This window comes from Crinia signifera, chromosome 6, assembly GCF_055691185.1.
Source record: "Crinia signifera chromosome 6, ASM5569118v1, whole genome shotgun sequence".
NCBI classification, from domain to species: domain Eukaryota; kingdom Metazoa; phylum Chordata; class Amphibia; order Anura; family Myobatrachidae; genus Crinia; species Crinia signifera.
Window position 1 is genome coordinate 289,282,736 of NC_139222.1, and position 23,833 is coordinate 289,306,568.

The 23,833-nt window shown below is 50.5% G+C and overlaps 1 protein-coding gene across 1 annotated transcript in view; it reads left to right on the top strand.

Moving 5' to 3' along the window:
- ATRNL1 (attractin like 1) overlaps positions 1-23,833 on the top strand; it is a 656,009-nt gene that overhangs the window by 337,574 nt on the left and 294,602 nt on the right. The window contains exon 22 of the mRNA XM_083149894.1: positions 3,394-3,446. Coding sequence (XP_083006020.1) covers positions 3,394-3,446 — 53 coding nt within the window. The remainder of the gene's footprint in view (positions 1-3,393; positions 3,447-23,833) is intronic.

The following is a 23,833-nucleotide window of genomic DNA, read 5'->3' on the forward strand; positions in this document are numbered from 1 at the left end:
ACACTCCTGTCCTCAGATACACCACACACACACCCCTGTCCTCAGATATACCACATACCCCTGTCCACAGATATACCACATATACCTGTTCTCAGATATACCACATATACCTGTTCTCAGATATACCACATACCCCTTTCCTCAGATATACCACATACCCCTGTCCTCAGCTATACCACATACCCCTGTCCTCAGATATACCACATACCCCTGTCCTCAGATATACCACATACCCCTGTCCTCAGATATACCACATACCCCTGTCCTCAGCTATACCACATACCCCTGTCCTCAGCTATACCACATGCCCCTGTCCTCAGATATACCACATACCCCTGTCCTCAGATATACCACATATACCACATACCCCTGTCTTCAGATATACCACATACCCCTGTCCTCAGATATACCACATACCCCTGTCCTCAGATATACCACATACCCCTGTCCTCAGATATACCACACACACCTGTCCTCAGATACACCACACACACACACCTGTCCTCAGATATACCACACACACCTGTCCTATGATATACCACATACCCCTGTCCTCAGATATACCACACACCCCTGTCCTCAGATATACCACATACCCCTGTCCTCAGCTATACCACATACCCCTGTCCTCAGATATACCACACACCCCTGTCCTCAGATATAACACACACATCTGTCCTCAGATATACCACACACACACACACCCCTGTCCTCAGATATACCACACACCTGTCCTCAGATATACCACACACACACACACACCCCTGTCCTCAGATATACCACACACCTGTCCTCAGATATACCACATACCCCTGTCCTCAGATATACCACACACACCTGTCCTCAGATATACCACACACACACACACACCCCCCTGTCCTCAGATATACCACACACCTGTCCTCAGATATACCACATACCCCTGTCTTCAGATATACCACATACCCCTGTCCTCAGATATACCACACACCCCTGTCCTCAGATATACCACATACCCCTGTCCACAGATATACCACATATACCTGTTCTCAGATATACCACATACCCCTGTCCTCAGATATACCACATACCCCTGTCCTCAGGTATACCACATACCCCTGTCCTCAGATACACCACACACACACACACCCCTGTCCTCAGATATACCACATACCCCTGTCCACAGATATACCACATATACCACATACCCCTGTCCTCAGATATACCACATACCCCTGTCCTCAGCTATACCACATACCCCTGTCCTCAGCTATACCACATACCCCTGTCCTCAGCTATACCACATATACCACATACCCCTGTCCTCAGATATACCACATACCCCTGTCCTCAGCTATACCACATACCCCTGTCCTCAGCTATACCACATATACCACATACCCATGTCCTCAGTTATACCACATACCCCTGTCCTCAGCTATACCACATACCCCTGTCCTCAGCTATACCACATACCCCTGTCCTCAGCTATCCCACATACCCCTGTCCTCAGATATACCACATACCCCTGTCCTCAGCTATACCACATACCCCTGTCCTCAGATATACCACATACCCCTGTCCTCAGATAAACCACACACACCTGTCCTCAGATACACCACACACACCCCTGTCCTCAGATATACCACATACCCCTGTCCACAGATATACCACATATACCTGTTCTCAGATATACCACATACTTCTGTCCTCAGATATACCACATACCCCTTTCCTCAGATATACCACATACCCCTGTCCTCAGCTATACCAAATACCCCTGTCCTCAGATATACCACATACCCCTGTCCTCAGATATACCACATACCCCTGTCCTCAGATATACCACATACCCCTGTCCTCAGCTATACCACATACCCCTGTCCTCAGCTATACCACATACCCCTGTCCTCAGATATACCACATACCCCTGTCCTCAGATATACCACATATACCACATACCCCTGTCTTCAGATATACCACATACCCCTGTCCTCAGATATACCACATACCCCTGTCCTCAGATATACCACATACCCCTGTCCTCAGATATACCACATACCCCTGTTATCCAATATACCACATACCCCTGTCCTCAGATACACCACACACACACACACACACCCCTGTCCTCAGATACACCACATACCCCTGTCCACAGATATTCCACATATACCACATACCAGTGTCCTCAGATATACCACATACCCCTGTCCTCAGCTATACCACATACCCCTGTCCTCAGCTATACCACATACGCCTGTCCTCAGCTATACCACATACCCCTGTCCTCAGCTATACCACATATACCACATACCCCTGTCCTCAGCTATACCACATACCCCTGTCCTCAGCTATACCACATACCCCTGTCCTCAGCTATACCACATACCCCTGTCCTCAGATATACCACATACCCCTGTCCTCAGCTATACCACATACCCCTGTCCTCAGCTATAACCACATACCCCTGTCCTCAGCTATACCACATACCCCTGTCCTCAGATATACCACATACCCCTGTCCTCAGATATACCACATACCCCTGTCCTCAGCTATACCACATACCCCTGTCCTCAGATATACCACATACCCCTGTCCTCAGATATACCACACACATCTGTCCTCAGATACACCACACACACCCACCCCTGTCCTCAGATATACCACATACCCCTGTCCAGAGATATACCACATATACCTGTTCTCAGCTATACCACATACCCCTGTCCTCAGATATACCACATACCCCTGTCCTCAGATATACCACACACATCTGTCCTCAGATACACCACACACACACACACACACACACACCCCTGTCCTCAGATATACCACATACCCGTGTCCACAGATATACCACATATACCTATTCTCAGATATACCACATACCCATGTCCTCAGCTATACCACATACCCCTGTCTTCAGCTATACCACATACCCCTGTCCTCAGATATACCACATACACCACATACCCCTTTCCTCAGCTATACCACATACCCCTGTCCTCAGATATACCACATACCCCTGTCCTCAGCTATACCACATACCCCTGTCCTCAGATATACCACATACCCCTGTCCTCAGCTATACCACATACCCCTGTCCTCAGATATACCACATACCCCTGTCCTCAGATATACCACACACCCCTGTTCTCAGATATGTGTCTCATTACTAATGTGACAAAAACCCTGACTACTGATGCTGGCACGTAGCCATTGTGCGACGTTACTAATGTAGTGTGCCTGGTACTGTGTGCGGCTGCGATGCGAATTCAGATTGTACACACATGTGTAGCCTGGCCTCCTGAATAGAGTGTTCTCTGCCATACTTACCAATCAGGGATTTGGGGTAACACTGGTGTGCATGGTGCCAGCAGCCACTGATGTCTCTTCCTTCTCTCCCTGCAGATGTGACTCTGAGAACCGGTATTTGGGGAACCCGCTGCGGGGGACGTGCTATTGTAAGTACACACTAGTGCTGTTACATCATCCTGGCAATGAGTCCCATAGTAGTATGAGACCTTGTCTGAAGAGCTGCCAATTATTACTGGTATTTATAAATAAGTCTCTGCAGCTCCAGGTGATCAGGGAGCGCAGTACATACTGTAACTGTACAATGACCAGCACAGAGATCAGCAGCCCCGTACATAGGGGTGATCAGGGAGCGCAGTACATACTGTAACTGTACAATGACCAGCACAGAGATCAGCAGCCCCGTACATAGGGGTGATCAGGGAGCGCAGTACTTACTGTAACTGTACAATAACCGGCACAGAGATCAGCAGCCCTGTACATAGGGGTGATCAGGGAGCGCAGTACATACTGTAACTGTACAATGACCAGCACAGAGATCAGCAGCCCCGTACATAGGGGTGATCAGGGAGCGCAGTACTTACTGTAACTGTACAATGACCAGCACAGAGATCAGCAGCACCGTACATAGGGGTGATCAGGGAGCGCAGTACATACTGTAACTGTACAATGACCAGCACAGAGATCAGCAGCCCCGTACATAGGGGTGATCAGGGAGCGCAGTACATACTGTAACTGTACAATGACCAGCACTGAGATCAGCAGCCCCATACATAGGGGTGATCAGGCAGCTCAGTACATACTGTAACTGTACAATGACCAGCACAGAGATCAGCAGCCCCGTACATAGGGGTGATCAGGGAGCGCAGTACATACTGTAACTGTACAATGACCGGCACTGAGATCAGCAGCCCCGTACATAGGGGTGATCAGGGAGCGCAGTACATACTGTAACTGTACAATGACCAGCACAGAGATCAGCAGCCCCGTACATAGGGGTGATCAGGGAGCGCAGTACTTACTGTAACTGTACAATGACCAGCACAGAGATCAGCAGCACCATACATAGGGGTGATCAGGCAGCTCAGTACATACTGTAACTGTACAATGACCAGCACAGAGATCAGCAGCCCCATACATAGGGGTGATCAGGGAGCGCAGTACTTACTGTAACTGTACAATGACCGGCACAGAGATCAGCAGCACCATACATAGGGGTGATCAGGGAGCGCAGTACATACTGTAACTGTACAATGACCGGCACTGAGATCAGCAGCCCCATACATAGGGGTGATCAGGCAGCTCAGTACATACTGTAACTGTACAATGACCAGCACAGAGATCAGCAGCCCCGTACATAGGGGTGATCAGGGAGCACAGTACTTACTGTAACTGTACAATGACCGGCACAGAGATCCGCAGCCCCGTACATAGGGGTGATCGGGGAGCGCAGTACATACTGTAACTGTACAATGACCAGCACAGAGATCAGCAGCACCATACATAGGGGTGATCAGGGAGCGCAGTACTTACTGTAACTGTACAATGACCAGCACAGAGATCAGCAGCACCGTACATAGGGGTGATCAGGGAGCGCAGTACTTACTGTAACTGTACAATGACCAGCACAGAGATCAGCAGCCCCGTACATAGGGGTGATCAGGGAGCGCAGTACATACTGTTAACTGTACAATGACCAGCACAGAGATCAGCAGCCCTGTACATAGGGGTGATCAGGGAGCGCAGTACTTACTGTAACTGTACAATGACCAGCACAGAGATCAGCAGCCCCATAGATAGGGGTGATCAGGGAGCGCAGTACATACTGTAACTGTACAATGACCGGCACAGAGATCAGCAGCCCCGTACATAGGGGTGATCAGGGAGCGCAGTACTTACTGTAACTGTACAATGACCAGCACAGAGATCAGCAGCCCCATAGATAGGGGTGATCAGGGAGCGCAGTACATACTGTAACTGTACAATGACCAGCACAGAGATCAGCAGCCCCGTACATAGGGGTGATCAGGGAGCGCAGTACTTACTGTAACTGTACAATGACCAGCACAGAGATCAGCAGCCCCGTACATAGGGGTGATCAGGGAGCACAGTACATACTGTAACTGTACAATGACCGGCACAGAGATCAGCAGCCCCATAGATAGGGGTGATCAGGGAGCGCAGTACATACTGTAACTGTACAATGACCAGCACAGAGATCAGCAGCCCTGTACATAGGGGTGATCAGGGAGCGCAGTACTTACTGTAACTGTACAACGACCAGCACAGAGATCAGCAGCACCATACATATGGGTGATCAGGGAGCGCAGTACTTACTGTAACTGTACAATGACCAGCACAGAGATCAGCAGCCCCATACATAGGGGTGATCAGGGAGCACAGTACATACTGTAACTGTACAATGACCAGCACAGAGATCAGCAGCCCCATACATAGGGGTGATCAGGGAGCACAGTACATACTGTAACTGTACAATGACCAGCACAGAGATCAGCAGCCCCGTACATAGGGGTGATCAGGGAGCACAGTACATACTGTAACTGTACAATGTCCAGCACAGAGATCAGCAGCCCTGTACATAGGGGTGATCAGGGAGCGCAGTACATACTGTAACTGTACAATGACCAGCACAGAGATCAGCAGCCCCGTACATAGGGGTGATCAGGGAGCGCAGTACTTACTGTAACTGTACAATGACCAGCACAGAGATCAGCAGCCCCGTACATAGGGGTGATCAGGGAGCGCAGTACATACTGTAACTGTACAATGACCAGCACAGAGATCAGCAGCCCCGTACATAGGGGTGATCAGGGAGCGCAGTACTTACTGTAACTGTACAATAACCGGCACAGAGATCAGCAGCCCCGTACATAGGGGTGATCAGGGAGCGCAGTACATACTGTAACTGTACAATGACCAGCACAGAGATCAGCAGCCCCATACATAGGGGTGATCACGGAGCGCAGTACTTACTGTAACTGTACAATGACCGGCACAGAGATCAGCAGCCCCATAGATAGGGGTGATCAGGGAGCGCAGTACATACTGTAACTGTACAATGTCCAGCACAGAGATCAGCAGCACCATACATAGGGGTGATCAGGGAGCGCAGTACATACTGTAACTGTACAATGACCAGCACAGAGATCAGCAGCCCCGTACATAGGGGTGATCAGGGAGCACAGTACATACCGTAACTGTACAATGACCAGCACAGAGATCAGCAGCACCATACATAGGGGTGATCAGGGAGCGCAGTACTTACTGTAACTGTACAATGACCAGCACAGAGATCAGCAGCACCATACATAGGGGTGATCAGGGAACGCAGTACATACTGTAACTGTACAATGACCAGCACAGAGATCAGCAGCCCCGTACATAGGGGTGATCAGGGAGCGCAGTACATACTGTAACTGTACAATGACCAGCACAGAGATCAGCAGCCCTGTACATAGGGGTGATCAGGGAGCGCAGTACATACTGTAACTGTACAATGACCAGCACAGAGATCAGAAGCCCCATAGATAGGGGTGATCAGGGAGCGCAGTACTTACTGTAACTGTACAATGACCAGCACAGAGATCAGCAGCCCCATACATAGGGGTGATCAGGGAGCGCAGTACATACTGTAACTGTACAACGACCGGCACAGAGATCAGCAGCACCATACATAGGGGTGATCAGGGAGCACAGTACATACTGTAACTGTACAATGACCAGCACAGAGATCAGCAGCACCGTACATAGGGGTGATCAGGGAGCGCAGTACATACTGTAACTGTACAATGACCGGCACAGAGATCAGCAGCCCCATACATAGGGGTGACCAGGGAGCGCAGTACATACTGTAACTGTACAATGACCAGCACAGAGATCAGCAGCACCATACATAGGGGTGATCAGGGAGCGCAGTACTTACTGTAACTGTACAATGACCAGCACAGAGATCAGCAGCACCATACATAGGGGTGATCAGGGAGCACAGTACATACTGTAACTGTACAATGACCAGCACAGAGATCAGCAGCCCTGTACATAGGGGTGATCAGGGAGCGCAGTACTTACTGTAACTGTACAATGACTGGCACAGAGATCAGCAGCCCCGTACATAGGGGTGATCAGGGAGCGCAGTACATACTGTAACTGTGCAATGACCGGCACAGAGATCAGCAGCCCTGTACATAGGGGTGATCAGGGAGCGCAGTACTTACTGTAACTGTACAATGACCAGCACAGAGATCAGCAGCCCCGTACATAGGGGTGATCAGGGAGCGCAGTACATACTGTAACTGTACAATAACCGGCACAGAGATCAGCAGCCCCATACATAGGGGTGACCAGGGAGCGCAGTACATACTGTAACTGTACAATGACCAGCACAGAGATCAGCAGCACCATACATAGGGGTGATCAGGGAGCGCAGTACTTACTGTAACTGTACAATGACCAGCACAGAGATCAGCAGCACCATACATAGGGGTGATCAGGGAGCACAGTACATACTGTAACTGTACAATGACCAGCACAGAGATCAGCAGCCCTGTACATAGGGGTGATCAGGGAGCGCAGTACTTACTGTAACTGTACAATGACTGGCACAGAGATCAGCAGCCCCGTACATAGGGGTGATCAGGGAGCGCAGTACATACTGTAACTGTGCAATGACCGGCACAGAGATCAGCAGCCCTGTACATAGGGGTGATCAGGGAGCGCAGTACTTACTGTAACTGTACAATGACCAGCACAGAGATCAGCAGCCCTGTACATAGGGGTGATCAGGGAGCGCAGTACATACTGTAACTGTACAATGACCAGCACAGAGATCAGCAGCCCCATACATAGGGGTGATCAGGGAGCACAGTACATACTGTAACTGTACAATGACCAGCACAGAGATCAGCAGCCCCATACATAGGGGTGATCAGGAAGCGCAGTACTTACTGTAACTGTACAATGACCAGCACTGAGATCAGCAGCCCTGTACATAGGGGTGATCAGGGAGCGCAGTACTTACTGTAACTGTACAATGACCAGCACAGAGATCAGCAGCCCCGTACATAGGGGTGATCAGGGAGCGCAGTACATACTGTAACTGTGCAATGACCGGCACAGAGATCAGCAGCCCTGTACATAGGGGTGATCAGGGAGCGCAGTACATACTGTAACTGTACAATGACCAGCACAGAGATCAGCAGCCCTGTACATAGGGGTGATCAGGGAGCGCAGTACATACTGTAACTGTACAATGACCAGCACAGAGATCAGCAGCCCTGTACATAGGGGTGATCAGGGAGCGCAGTACTTACTGTAACTGTACAATGACCAGCACAGAGATCAGCAGCCCCGTACATAGGGGTGATCAGGGAGCGCAGTACATACTGTAACTGTACAATGACCAGCACAGAGATCAGCAGCACCATACATAGGGGTGACCAGGGAGCGCAGTACTTACTGTAACTGTACAATGACCAGCACAGAGATCAGCAGCACCATACATAGGGGTGATCAGGGAGCGCAGTACATACTGTAACTGTGCAATGACCGGCACAGAGATCAGCAGCACCATACATAGGGGTGATCAGGGAGCGCAGTACTTACTGTAACTGTACAATGACCAGCACAGAGATCAGCAGCACCATACATAGGGGTGATCAGGGAGCGCAGTACATACTGTAACTGTACAATGGCCAGCACAGAGATCAGCAGCCCCGTACATAGGGGTGATCAGGGAGCGCAGTACATACTGTAACTGTACAATGACCAGCACTGAGATCAGCAGCACCATACATAGGGGTGATCAGGGAGTGCAGTACATACTGTAACTGTACAATGACCAGCACAGAGATCAGCAGCCCCGTACATAGGGGTGATCAGGGAGCACAGTACATACTGTAACTGTACAATGACCAGCACAGAGATCAGCAGCCCTGTACATAGGGGTGATCAGGGAGCGCAGTACACACTGTAACTGTACAAAGACCAGCACAGAGATCAGCAGCCCCATAGATAGGGGTGATCAGGGAGCGCAGTACTTACTGTAACTGTACAATGACCAGCACAGAGATCAGCAGCCCCGTACATAGGGGTGATCAGGGAGCGCAGTACATACTGTAACTGTACAATGACCAGCACAGAGATCAGCAGCACCATACATAGGGGTGATCAGGCAGCTCAGTACATACTGTAACTGTACAATGACCAGCACAGAGATCAGCAGCCCCGTACATAGGGGTGATCAGGGAGCGCAGTACATACTGTACCTGTACAATGACCAGCACAGAGATCAGCAGCACCATACATAGGGGTGATCAGGGAGCGCAGTACTTACTGTAACTGTACAATGACCAGCACAGAGATCAGCAGCCCCATACATAGGGGTGATCAGGGAGCACAGTACATACTGTAACTGTACAATGACCGGCACAGAGAACAGCAGCCCCGTACATAGGGGTGATCAGGGAGCGCAGTACATACTGTAACTGTACAATGGCCAGCACAGAGATCAGCAGCCCCGTACATAGGGGTGATCAGGGAGCGCAGTACATACTGTAACTGTACAATGACCAGCACTGAGATCAGCAGCCCCATACATAGGGGTGATCAGGGAGCGCAGTACATAATGTACCTGTACAATGACCGGCACAGACATCAGCAGCACCATACATAGAGGTGATCAGGGAGCGCAGTACATACTGTAACTGTACAATGACTGGCACAGAGATCAGCAGCCCCGTACATAGGGGTGATCAGGGAGCGCAGTACTTACTGTAACTGTACAATGACTGGCACAGAGATCAGCAGCCCCGTACATAGGGGTGATCAGGGAGCGCAGTACTTACTGTAACTGTACAATGACCAGCACAGAGATCAGCAGCCCCATACATAGGGGTGATCAGGGAGCGCAGTACATACTGTAACTGTACAATGACCAGCACAGAGATCAGCAGCCCCGTACATAGGGGTGATCAGGGAGCGCAGTACTTACTGTAACTGTACAATGACCAGCACAGAGATCAGCAGCACCATACATAGGGGTGATCAGGGAGCGCAGTACATACTGTAACTGTACAATGACCGGCACTGAGATCAGCAGCCCCGTACATAGGGGTGATCAGGGAGCGCAGTACATACTGTAACTGTACAATGACCGGCACAGAGATCAGCAGCACCATACATAGGGGTGATCAGGGAGCGCAGTACATACTGTGACTGTACAATGACCGGCACAGAGATCAGCAGCACCATACATAGGGGTGATCAGGGAGCGCAGTACATACTGTAACTGTACAATGACCAGCACAGAGATCAGCAGCCCCGTACATAGGGGTGATCAGGGAGTGCAGTACATACTGTAACTGTACAATGACCAGCACAGAGATCAGCAGCCCCGTACATAGTGGTGATCAGGGAGCACAGTACATACTGTAACTGTACAATGACCAGCACAGAGATCAGCAGCCCTGTACATAGGGGTGATCAGGGAGCGCAGTACACACTGTAACTGTACAAAGACCAGCACAGAGATCAGCAGCCCCATAGATAGGGGTGATCAGGGAGCGCAGTACTTACTGTAACTGTACAATGACCAGCACAGAGATCAGCAGCCCCGTACATAGGGGTGATCAGGGAGCGCAGTACATACTGTAACTGTACAATGACCAGCACAGAGATCAGCAGCACCATACATAGGGGTGATCAGGCAGCTCAGTACATACTGTAACTGTACAATGACCAGCACAGAGATCAGCAGCCCCGTACATAGGGGTGATCAGGGAGCGCAGTACATACTGTACCTGTACAATGACCAGCACAGAGATCAGCAGCACCATACATAGGGGTGATCAGGGAGCGCAGTACTTACTGTAACTGTACAATGACCAGCACAGAGATCAGCAGCCCCATACATAGGGGTGATCAGGGAGCACAGTACATACTGTAACTGTACAATGACCGGCACAGAGAACAGCAGCCCCGTACATAGGGGTGATCAGGGAGCGCAGTACATACTGTAACTGTACAATGGCCAGCACAGAGATCAGCAGCCCCGTACATAGGGGTGATCAGGGAGCGCAGTACATACTGTAACTGTACAATGACCAGCACTGAGATCAGCAGCCCCATACATAGGGGTGATCAGGGAGCGCAGTACATACTGTACCTGTACAATGACCGGCACAGACATCAGCAGCACCATACATAGAGGTGATCAGGGAGCTCAGTACATACTGTAACTGTACAATGACTGGCACAGAGATCAGCAGCCCCGTACATAGGGGTGATCAGGGAGCGCAGTACATACTGTAACTGTACAATGACCAGCACAGAGATCAGCAGCACCATACATAGGGGTGATCAGGGAGCGCAGTACATACTGTGACTGTACAATGACCCGCACAGAGATCAGCAGCACCATACATAGGGGTGATCAGGGAGCGCAGTACATACTGTAACTGTACAATGACCAGCACAGAGATCAGCAGCCCCGTACATAGGGGTGATCAGGGAGCGCAGTACTTACTGTACCTGTACAATGACCGGCACAGACATCAGCAGCACCATACATAGAGGTGATCAGGCAGCTCAGTACATACTGTAACTGTACAATGACCGGCACAGAGATCAGCAGCCCCGTACATAGGGGTGATCAGGGAGCGCAGTACTTACTGTAACTGTACAATGACTGGCACAGAGATCAGCAGCCCCGTACATAGGGGTGATCAGGGAGCGCAGTACTTACTGTAACTGTACAATGACCAGCACAGAGATCAGCAGCCCCATACATAGGGGTGATCAGGGAGCGCAGTACATACTGTAACTGTACAATGACCAGCACAGAGATCAGCAGCCCCGTACATAGGGGTGATCAGGGAGCGCAGTACTTACTGTAACTGTACAATGACCAGCACAGAGATCAGCAGCACCATACATAGGGGTGATCAGGGAGCGCAGTACATACTGTAACTGTACAATGACCGGCACTGAGATCAGCAGCCCCGTACATAGGGGTGATCAGGGAGCGCAGTACATACTGTAACTGTACAATGACCGGCACAGAGATCAGCAGCACCATACATAGGGGTGATCAGGGAGCGCAGTACATACTGTGACTGTACAATGACCGGCACAGAGATCAGCAGCACCATACATAGGGGTGATCAGGGAGCGCAGTACATACTGTAACTGTACAATGACCAGCACAGAGATCAGCAGCCCCGTACATAGGGGTGATCAGGGAGCGCAGTACATACTGTAACTGTACAATGACCAGCACTGAGATCAGCAGCACCATACATAGGGGTGATCAGGGAGCGCAGTACATACTGTAAATGTACAATGACCAGCACAGAGATCAGCAGCCCCGTACATAGGGGTGATCAGGGAGCGCAGTACTTACTGTAACTGTACAATGACCGGCACAGAGATCAGCAGCCCCGTACATAGTGGTGATCAGGGAGCGCAGTACTTACTGTAACTGTACAATGACCAGCACAGAGATCAGCAGCCCCATACATAGGGGTGATCAGGGAGCGCAGTACATACTGTAACTGTACAATGACCAGCACAGAGATCAGCAGCCCCGTACATAGGGGTGATCAGGGAGCGCAGTACATACTGTAACTGTACAATGACCAGCACTGAGATCAGCAGCCCCGTACATAGGGGTGATCAGGGAGCGCAGTACATACTGTAACTGTACAATGACCAGCACAGAGATCAGCAGCCCCGTACATAGGGGTGATCAGGGAGCGCAGTACTTACTGTAACTGTACAATGACCAGCACAGAGATCAGCAGCCCCATACATAGGGGTGATCAGGGAGCGCAGTACTTACTGTAACTGTACAATGACCAGCACAGAGATCAGCAGCCCCGTACATAGGGGTGATCAGGGAGCGCAGTACTTACTGTAACTGTACAATGACCAGCACAGAGATCAGCAGCCCCGTACATAGGGGTGATCAGGGAGCGCAGTACTTACTGTAACTGTACAATGACCAGCACAGAGATCAGCAGCCCCATACATAGGGGTGATCAGGGAGCGCAGTAGGGATGCTGGGAAAGGCTAGGAAGCAGCAGGCACACCCAGGGTGGCACTCGGTGGGCAGTAGTGATGCTGGGAAAGGCTAGGAAGCGGCAGGCACACCCAGGTTGGCACTCGGTGGGCAGTAGTGATGCTGGGAAAGGCTAGGAAGCGGCAGGCACACCCAGGTTGGCACTCGGTGGGCAGTAGTGATGCTGGGAAAGGCTAGGAAGGAGCAGGCACACAGGTTGGCACTAGGTGGGCAGTAGTGATGCTGGGACAGGCTAGGAAGCGGCAGGCACACCCAGGTTGGCACTCGTGGGCAGTAGTGAAGCTGGGAAACGCTAGGAAGCGGCAGGCACACCCAGGTTGGCACTCGTGGGCAGTAGTGAAGCTGGGAAACGCTAGGAAGCAGGCACACCCAGGTTGGCACTCGGTGGGCAGTAGGGATGCTGGGACAGGCTAGGAAGCGGCAGGCACACCCAGGTTGGCACTTGTTGGGCAGTAGTGATGCTGGGAAAGGCTTGGAAGCAGCAGGCACCCAGGTTGGCACTAGGTGGGCAGTAGTGATGCTGTGAAAGGCTAGGAAGCGGCAGGCACACCCAGGTTGGCACTAGGTGGGCAGTAGTGATGCTGGGAAAGGCTAGGAAGCGGCAGGCACACCCAGGTTGGCACTTGTTGGGCAGTAGTGATGCTGGGAAAGGCTAGGAAGTAGACACACAGGTTGGCACTCGGTGGGCAGTAGTGATGCTGGGAAAGGCTAGGAAGCGGCAGGCACACCCAGGTTGGCACTAGGTGGGCAGTAGTGATGCTGGGAAAGGCTTGGAAGCAGCAGGCACCCAGGTTGGCACTAGGTGGGCAGTAGTGATGCTGGGAAAGGCTAGGAAGCGGCAGGCACACAGGTTGGCACTCGGTGGGCAGTAGTGATGCTGGGACAGGCTAGGAAGCGGCAGGCACACCCAGGTTGGCACTAGGTGGGCAGTAGTGATGCTGGGAAAGGCTAGGAAGCGGCAGGCACACCCAGGTTGGCACTCGGTGGGCAGTAGTGATGCTGGGAAAGGCTAGGAAGCAGCAGGCACACCCAGGTTGGCACTAGGTGGGCAGTAGTGATGCTGGGAAAGGCTAGGAAGTAGCAGGCACACAGGTTGGCACTAGGTGGGCAGTAGTGATGCTGGGAAAGGCTAGGAAGTAGCAGACACCCAGGTTGGCACTAGGTGGGCAGTAGTGATGCTGGGAAAGGCTAGGAAGCGGCAGGCACACAGGTTGGCACTAGGTGGGCAGTAGTGATGCTGGGAAAGGCTTGGAAGCAGCAGGCACACCCAGGTTGGCACTAGGTGGGCAGTAGTGATGCTGGGAAAGGCTAGGAAGCAGCAGGCACACCCAGGTTGGCACTCGGTGGGCAGTAGTGATGCTGGGAAAGGCTAGGAAGCGGCAGGCACACCCAGGTTGGCACTCGGTGGGCAGTAGTGATCCTGGGAAAGGCTAGGAAGCGGCAGGCACACACCCAGGTTGGCACTCGGTGGGCAGCAGTGATGCTGGGAAAGGCTAGGAAGTAGACACACAGGTTGGCACTCGGTGGGCAGTAGTGATGCTGGGAAAGGCTAGGAAGCGGCAGGCACACCCAGGTTGGCACTTGTTGGGCAGTAGTGATGCTGGGAAAGGCTAGGAAGTAGACACACAGGTTGGCACTCGGTGGGCAGTAGTGATGCTGGGAAAGGCTAGGAAGCGGCAGGCACACCCAGGTTGGCACTAGGTGGGCAGTAGTGATGCTGGGAAAGGCTTGGAAGCAGCAGGCACCCAGGTTGGCACTAGGTGGGCAGTAGTGATGCTGGGAAAGGCTAGGAAGCGGCAGGCACACAGGTTGGCACTCGGTGGGCAGTAGTGATGCTGGGACAGGCTAGGAAGCGGCAGGCACACCCAGGTTGGCACTAGGTGGGCAGTAGTGATGCTGGGAAAGGCTAGGAAGCGGCAGGCACACCCAGGTTGGCACTCGGTGGGCAGTAGTGATGCTGGGAAAGGCTAGGAAGCAGCAGGCACACCCAGGTTGGCACTAGGTGGGCAGTAGTGATGCTGGGAAAGGCTAGGAAGTAGCAGGCACACAGGTTGGCACTAGGTGGGCAGTAGTGATGCTGGGAAAGGCTAGGAAGTAGCAGACACCCAGGTTGGCACTAGGTGGGCAGTAGTGATGCTGGGAAAGGCTAGGAAGCGGCAGGCACACAGGTTGGCACTAGGTGGGCAGTAGTGATGCTGGGAAAGGCTTGGAAGCAGCAGGCACACCCAGGTTGGCACTAGGTGGGCAGTAGTGATGCTGGGAAAGGCTAGGAAGCAGCAGGCACACCCAGGTTGGCACTCGGTGGGCAGTAGTGATGCTGGGAAAGGCTAGGAAGCGGCAGGCACACCCAGGTTGGCACTCGGTGGGCAGTAGTGATCCTGGGAAAGGCTAGGAAGCGGCAGGCACACACCCAGGTTGGCACTCGGTGGGCAGCAGTGATGCTGGGAAAGGCTAGGAAGTAGACACACAGGTTGGCACTCGGTGGGCAGTAGTGATGCTGGGAAAGGCTAGGAAGCGGCAGGCACACCCAGGTTGGCACTAGGTGGGCAGTAGTGATGCTGGGAAAGGCTAGGAAGTAGACACCCAGGTTGGCACTAGGTGGGCAGTAGTGATGCTGGGACAGGCTAGGAAGCAGCAGGCACACACAGGTTGGCACTAGGTGGGCAGTAGTGATGCTGGGAAAGGCTAGGAAGTAGCAGGCACACAGGTTGGCACTCGGTGGGCAGTAGTGATGCTGGGACAGGCTAGGAAGCAGCAGGCACACAGGTTGGCACTAAGTGCTGAGTTGAATAAAGGTCATTTTCCGCCTCTCAGGTGTCTGCACACACAACCCCCCCCATATCTGGGGGCCACAGTGCTGCAGTCACCCCCCACCCACAGACCTGCATCTGACACTGGCGATCGATGTGTATTACGGAGAATGTGTGCGGCTCTGGGGTGAGGTTAAACCATCGCACCTGCTTCACAAGCCTCAGCCTATTAAAGTTTATTAGCTCCAATTTATTGGAAATAAAATACAGTCAGGCTTTTCATATCTTCATTAGAAATCTCTGTAGCTTTGGAGATGGGAACATTTAACCGGGGAAATCAATAGATATTAAGAAATGCAATTACCTGTGAGTATGTTGTGTTACAGTATCAGGGTAACAGCACGGGCAGACGAGCCGGCAAGTGCGCCATTCCTAACGATGATTCATCCACGCTGGATATCCCGCAATCAATACATAGATATAGACAATATACGTGTAGATGATCGGGTAAACTGAGCAGAAATGTAACTACAGATTATTAATGTCCTGATATCTCCTGTCATTGCCCACATATCTATAATACCATGGTCCTGTGTCCACCGCCCACATATCTATACTACCATGGTCCTGTGTCCACCGCCCTCATATCTATACTACCATGGTCCTGTGTCCACCGCCCACATATCTATACTACCATGGTCCTGTGTCCACCGCCCTCATATCTATACTACCATGGTCCTGTGTCCACCGCCCACATATCTATAATACCATGGTCCTGTGTCCACCGCCCACATATCTATAATTCCTTCTAGGTCCTGTGTCCACCGCCCACATATCTATACTACCATGGTCCTGTGTCCACCGCCCACATATCTATAATACCATGGTCCTGTGTCCACCGCCCTCATATCTATAATACCATGGTCCTGTGTCCACCGCCCACATATCTATAATACCATCTAGATCCTGTGTCCACCGCCCACATATCTATAATACCATGGTCCTGTGTCCACCGCCCACATATCTATAATACCATGGTCCTGTGTCCACCGCCCTCATATCTATACTTCCATGGTCCTGTGTCCACTGCCTACATATCTATAATACCATGGTCCTGTGTCCACCGCCCACATATCTATAATACCATGGTCCTGTGTCCACCGCCCACATATCTATAATACCATGGTCCTGTGTCCACCGCCCTCATATCTATACTACCATGGTCCTGTGTCCACCGCCCTCATATCTATACTACCATCTAGGTCCTATGTCCACCGCCCACATATCTATAATACCATGGTCCTGTGTCCACCGCCCACATATCTATACTACCATGGTCCTGTGTCTACCGCCCACATATCTATAATACATGGTCCTGTGTCCACCGCCCACATATCTATAATACCATGGTCCTGTGTCCACCGCCCACATATCTATAATACCATGGTCCTGTGTCCACCGCCCTCATATTTATAATACCATCTAGGTCCTATGTCCACCGCCCTCATATCTATACTACCATGGTCCTGTGTCCACCACCCACATATTTATAATACCATCTAGGTCCTGTGTCCACCGCCCACATATCTATAATACCATCTAGGTCCTGTGTCCACCACCCACATATCTATAATACCATGGTCCTGTGTCCACCGCCCACATATCTATAATACCATCTAGGTCCTATGTCCACCGCCCTCATATCTATACTACCATGGTCCTGTGTCCACCGCCCACATATCTATACTACCATCTAGGTCCTGAGTCCACCGCCCTCATATCTATAATACCATGGTCCTGTGTCCACCGCCCACATATCTATAATACCATGGTCCTGTGTCAACCGCCCACATATCTATAATACCATCTAGGTCCTGTGTCCACCGCCCACATATCTATAATACCATGGTCCTGTGTCAACCGCCTACATATCTATAATACCATCTAGGTCCTGTGTCCACCGCCCACATATCTATAATACCATGGTCCTGTGTCCACCGCCCTCATATTTATAATACCATCTAGGTCCTATGTCCACCGCCCACATATCTATAATACCATGGTCCTGTGTCCACCGCCCTCATATCTATAATACCATGGTCCTGTGTCCACCGCCCACATATCTATAATACCATGGTCCTGTGTCGACCGCCCTCATATTTATAATACCATGGTCCTGTGTCCACCGCCCTCATATCTATAATACCATCTAGGTCCTATGTCCACCGCCCACATATCTATAATACCATGGTCCTGTGTCCACCGCCCTCATATCTATAATACCATGGTCCTGTGTCCACCGCCCACATATCTATAATACCATGGTCCTGTGTCGACCGCCCTCATATTTATAATACCATGGTCCTGTGTCCACCGCCCTCATATCTATACTACCATGGTCCTGTGTCCACCGCCCACATATCTATAATACCATCTAGGTCCTGTGTCCACCGCCCTCATATCTATAATACCATGGTCCTGTGTCCACCGCCCACATATCTATAATACCATGGTCCTGTGTCCACCGCCCTCATATCTATAATACCATGGTCCTGTGTCCACCGCCCTCATATTTATAATACCATGGTCCTGTGTCCACCGCCCTCATATCTATAATACCATGGTCCTGATTCCACCGCCCTCATATCTATAATACCATCTAGGTCATGTGTCCACCGCCCTCATATCTATACTACCATGGTCCTGTGTCCACCACCCTCATATCTATAATACCATTTTCCTGTGTCCACCGCCCACATATCTATAATACCATGGTCCTGTGTCCACCGCCCTCATATCTATAATTCCTTCTAGGTCCTGTGTCCACCGCCCACATATCTATACTACCATGGTCCTGTGTCCACCACCCTCATATCTATAATACCATGGTCTTGTGTCCACCGCCTACATATCTATAATACCATGGTACTGTGTCCACCGCCCACAAATCTATAATACCATGGTCCTGTGTCCACCGCCCTCATATCTATAATACCATGGTCCTGTGTCCACCGCCCACATATCTATACTACCATGGTCCTGTGTCCACCGCCCACATATCTACACTACCATGGTCCTGTGTCCACCACCCACATATCTATAATACCATCTAGGTCCTGTGTCCACCGCCCTCATATCTATACTACCATGGTCCTGTGTCCACCGCCCACATATCTATTTTACCATGGTCCTGTGTCCACCATCCACATATCTATAATACCATCTCGGTCCTGTGTCCACCGCACTCATATCTATACTACCATGATCCTGTGTCCACCGCCCACATATCTATACTACCATGGTCCTGTGTCCACCGCCCACATATCTATACTACCATGGTCCTGTGTCCACCGCCCACATATGTATAATACCATGGTCATGTGTCCACCACCCACATATCTATACTACCATGGTCCTGTGTACACCGCCCACATATCTATACTACCATCTAGGTCCTGTGTCCACCGCCTACATATCTATACTACCATCTAGGTCCTGTGTCCACCGCCTACATATCTATAATGCCATCTAGGTCCTGTGTCCACCGCCTACATATCTATACCATCTAGGTCCTGTGTCCACCGCCCACATATCTATAATACCATCTAGGTCCTGTGTCCACCGCCTACATATCTATAATGCCATCTAGGTCCTGTGTCCACCGCCTACATATCTATAATACCATCTAGGTCCTGTGTCCACCGCCCACATATCTATAATACCATCTAGGTCCTGTGTCCACCGCCTACATATCTATAATACCATCTAGGTCCTGTGTCCACCGCCTACATATCTATAATACCATCTAGGTCCTGTGTCCACCGCCTACATATCTATAATACCATCTAGGTCCTGTGTCCACCGCCTACATATCTATAATACCATCTAGGTCCTGTGTCCACCGCCCACATATCTATAATACCATCTAGGTCCTGTGTCCACCACCTACATATCTATAATGCCATCTAGGTCCTGTGTCCACCGCCTACATATCTATAATACCATCTAGGTCCTGTGTCCACCGCCCACATATCTATAATGCCATCTAGGTCCTGTGTCCACCGCCCTCATATCTATACTACCATGGTCCTGTGTCCACCGCCTACATATCTATACTACCATCTAGGTCCTGTGTCCACCGCCTACATATCTATACTACCATCTAGGTCCTGTGTCCACCGCCTACATATCTATACTACCATCTAGGTCCTGTGTCCACCGCCTACATATCTATACTACCATGGTCCTGTGTCCACCGCCTACATATCTATACTACCATCTAGGTCCTGTGTCCACCGCCCTCATATCTATAATACCATGGTCCTGTGTCCACCGCCTACATATCTATAATACCATCTAGGTCCTGTGTCCACCGCCCTCATATCTATAATACCATGGTCCTGTGTCCACCGACCTCATATCTATAATGCCATCTAGGTCCTGTGTCCACCGCCCTCATATCTATAATAGCATCTAGGTCCTGTGTCCACCGCCCTCATATCTATAATACCATGGTCCTGTGTCCACCGCCCTCATATCTATAATACCATCTAGGTCCTGTGTCCACCGCCCTCATATCTATAATACCATGGTCCTGTGTCCACCGACCTCATATCTATAATACCATCTAGGTCCTGTGTCCACCGCCTACATATCTATAATACCATCTAGGTCCTGTGTCCACCGCCTACATATCTATAATACCATCTAGGTCCTGTGTCCACCGCCCACATATCTATAATACCATCTAGGTCCTGTGTCCACCGCCTACATATCTATACTACCATGGTCCTGTGTCCACCGCCTACATATCTATAATACCATCTAGGTCCTGTGTCCACCGCCTACATATCTATAATACCATCTAGGTCCTGTGTCCACTGCCCACATATCTATAATACCATGGTCCTGTGTCCACCGCCCACATATCTATAATGCCATCTAGGTCCTGTGTCCACCGCCTACATATCTATACTACCATCTAGGTCCTGTGTCCACCGCCTACATATCTATACTACCATCTAGGTCCTGTGTCCACCGCCCTCATATCTATAATACCATCTAGGTCCTGTGTCCACCGCCTACATATCTATAATACCATCTAGGTCCTGTGTCCACCGCCTACATATCTATAATACCATCTAGGTCCTGTGTCCACCGCCTACATATCTATACTACCATCTAGGTCCTGTGTCCACCGCCCTCATATCTATAATACCATCTAGGTCCTGTGTCCACCGCCTACATATCTATACTACCATCTAGGTCCTGTGTCCACCGCCTACATATCTATAATACCATGGTCCTGTGTCCACCGCCTACATATCTATAATACCATCTAGGTCCTGTGTCCACCGCCTACATATCTATAATACCATCTAGGTCCTGTGTCCACCGCCCACATATCTATAATACCATGGTCCTGTGTCCACCGCCCACATATCTATAATGCCATCTAGGTCCTGTGTCCACCGCCTACATATCTATACTACCATCTAGGTCCTGTGTCCACCACCTACATATCTATACTACCATCTAGGTCCTGTGTCCACCGCCCTCATATCTATAATACCATCTAGGTCCTGTGTCCACCGCCTACATATCTATAATACCATCTAGGTCCTGTGTCCACCGCCTACATATCTATACTACCATCTAGGTCCTGTGTCCACCGCCCTCATATCTATAATACCATCTAGGTCCTGTGTCCACCGCCTACATATCTATACTACCATCTAGGTCCTGTGTCCACCGCCTACATATCTATAATACCATCTAGGTCCTGTGTCCACCGCCTACATATCTATAATACCATGGTCCTGTGTCCACCGCCTACATATCTATAATACCATCTAGGTCCTGTGTCCACCGCCCAGCAGTAAATGCTTGGTCCTGGAATATTAACCCTCTGAGTGCCAACGTCTCTGTGAGAGATGTGTAAAATATCTGCTACAAATGCCGGCGTCGCTCACATTTGGTGGGTTTGGGTCATTGAGTCGGCCAACCCAAGGTCGACATGGCTCCTGAAATAGGTTGAGATGCTTACGGTCGACATGGAAGGAAGGTCAACACAAGCATTAGGTCAACCATATAGACACAGTCGCCAGTCAAAAGGTCGTCATGGGTGTTTAACTTTTTTCTTGTCCCAAATGTCGACATGGACACCGCAACGCTGCGCCGCGCCGCCTCACATGGTGCGCTGCACCCGGCACAGTATTATATTCTCCACCCTAGTGAGTGGTTGACGCACATTTTGACCTAATGCTGGTGTCGTCTTTCCATCCATCAGTATATCCTTTATTAGATGAGTCCTTTTCCCTGTACTGTACGTCCTTATACAGAGGCATACTTAGTTGCCAGCTGTACCCGGTGTGACGCATATGCTGGGCAATATAATATATGATTTGGGAGGCAGGCATTGATCACTAGGACCCAGCGGGATCTTACAGGGACCCAGGGAACCGAGCATCTGTTACATTAGCAGAACATACCTGAGGGCACAGTGGTTCTTCTGTATGTGCATTGTGCCCTGGTTCCTGGGTAATGCCAGCCTTGGTACAGTAACGTAGGACTGGCCTGTGTCAGTACGGTGATGTAGCAGGTATATATATATACTGTGTGTGTGTATGTATATATAGTCACAGATATACTCTTCTGTGCGGCCCCATCACAGCTCCGCTGTCATATTCCTGGAGCAGTGTAGCACATGTTACTGTATATCCTTTTCTGTGACATAATTACCCGTAGAGCCGTTATTATCGGCCCCCCACAAATCCGTCCTAGGAACACGTTTTACAGAAATGTTTTTCTCTCCCACAAGAGACAGTAAGCAGCGGCGCCCAGCAGGGGGCAGACTTGTTCTTCCGAGTCACACTGGGCACATGAAGTTTTGTCTCTGGGAAAATCAGAACTTTTATTATCTAGGGCTTCTACTTGGGCCCAACATATGAGATTCTCTGTTGCCATGGGATATTTCCAGTTCCCTTATTGTGTAATAAGTCAGTCGCTCTGCGTATCCTCAGATGTCACATGTTGTGTTCTGCCTGCACCTTTCCTCTTATCTGATGAAAAAGATCAGGCATTGGGCCTCATTCAGAGGTGCGCACAGATCAGGCGCGGCTGCCATTAACCAGTGCAAAAATCCTCACACGCCCTGCGACAGATCTCTGCACCATCGCTCACATCACTGGCGCATCCAGTCTCCCCTGTAATTCTCGCTGGCCGCGGTTACTTGGTGCTATGATAGAGACCACAGACATACACCGAAACACTGTCATACCCCCATACCAACCTACTCTACCGGAATGGCTGGGAGGCTCCCAAAAACCAAGTCCCCTGCACCCCCCTCAGGTGCCCACTTATAGAACCCACACCCCCTGATGACCCATCTCTCCACCTGCTACACCCCCTATCGCAAACCATGCTTGACTTTTCTGGAGGAGGGGGCACAAAAGTTGGTATATATATATATATATATATATATATATATATATATATATATATATATATATATATCCTTCAAAAAAGCAGGCATCACTCCGGGGCTTTAGGTGAAGCAATCAGGTGAAGTTTATTACTTCCACGGTCTATGCCGTTTCCGGTATTTAACCCTTCGTCAGGACCATAGGAAATCACAACAAAATAGTGTAACAACTATTTTGTTGTGATTTCCTATGGTCCTGGCGAAGGG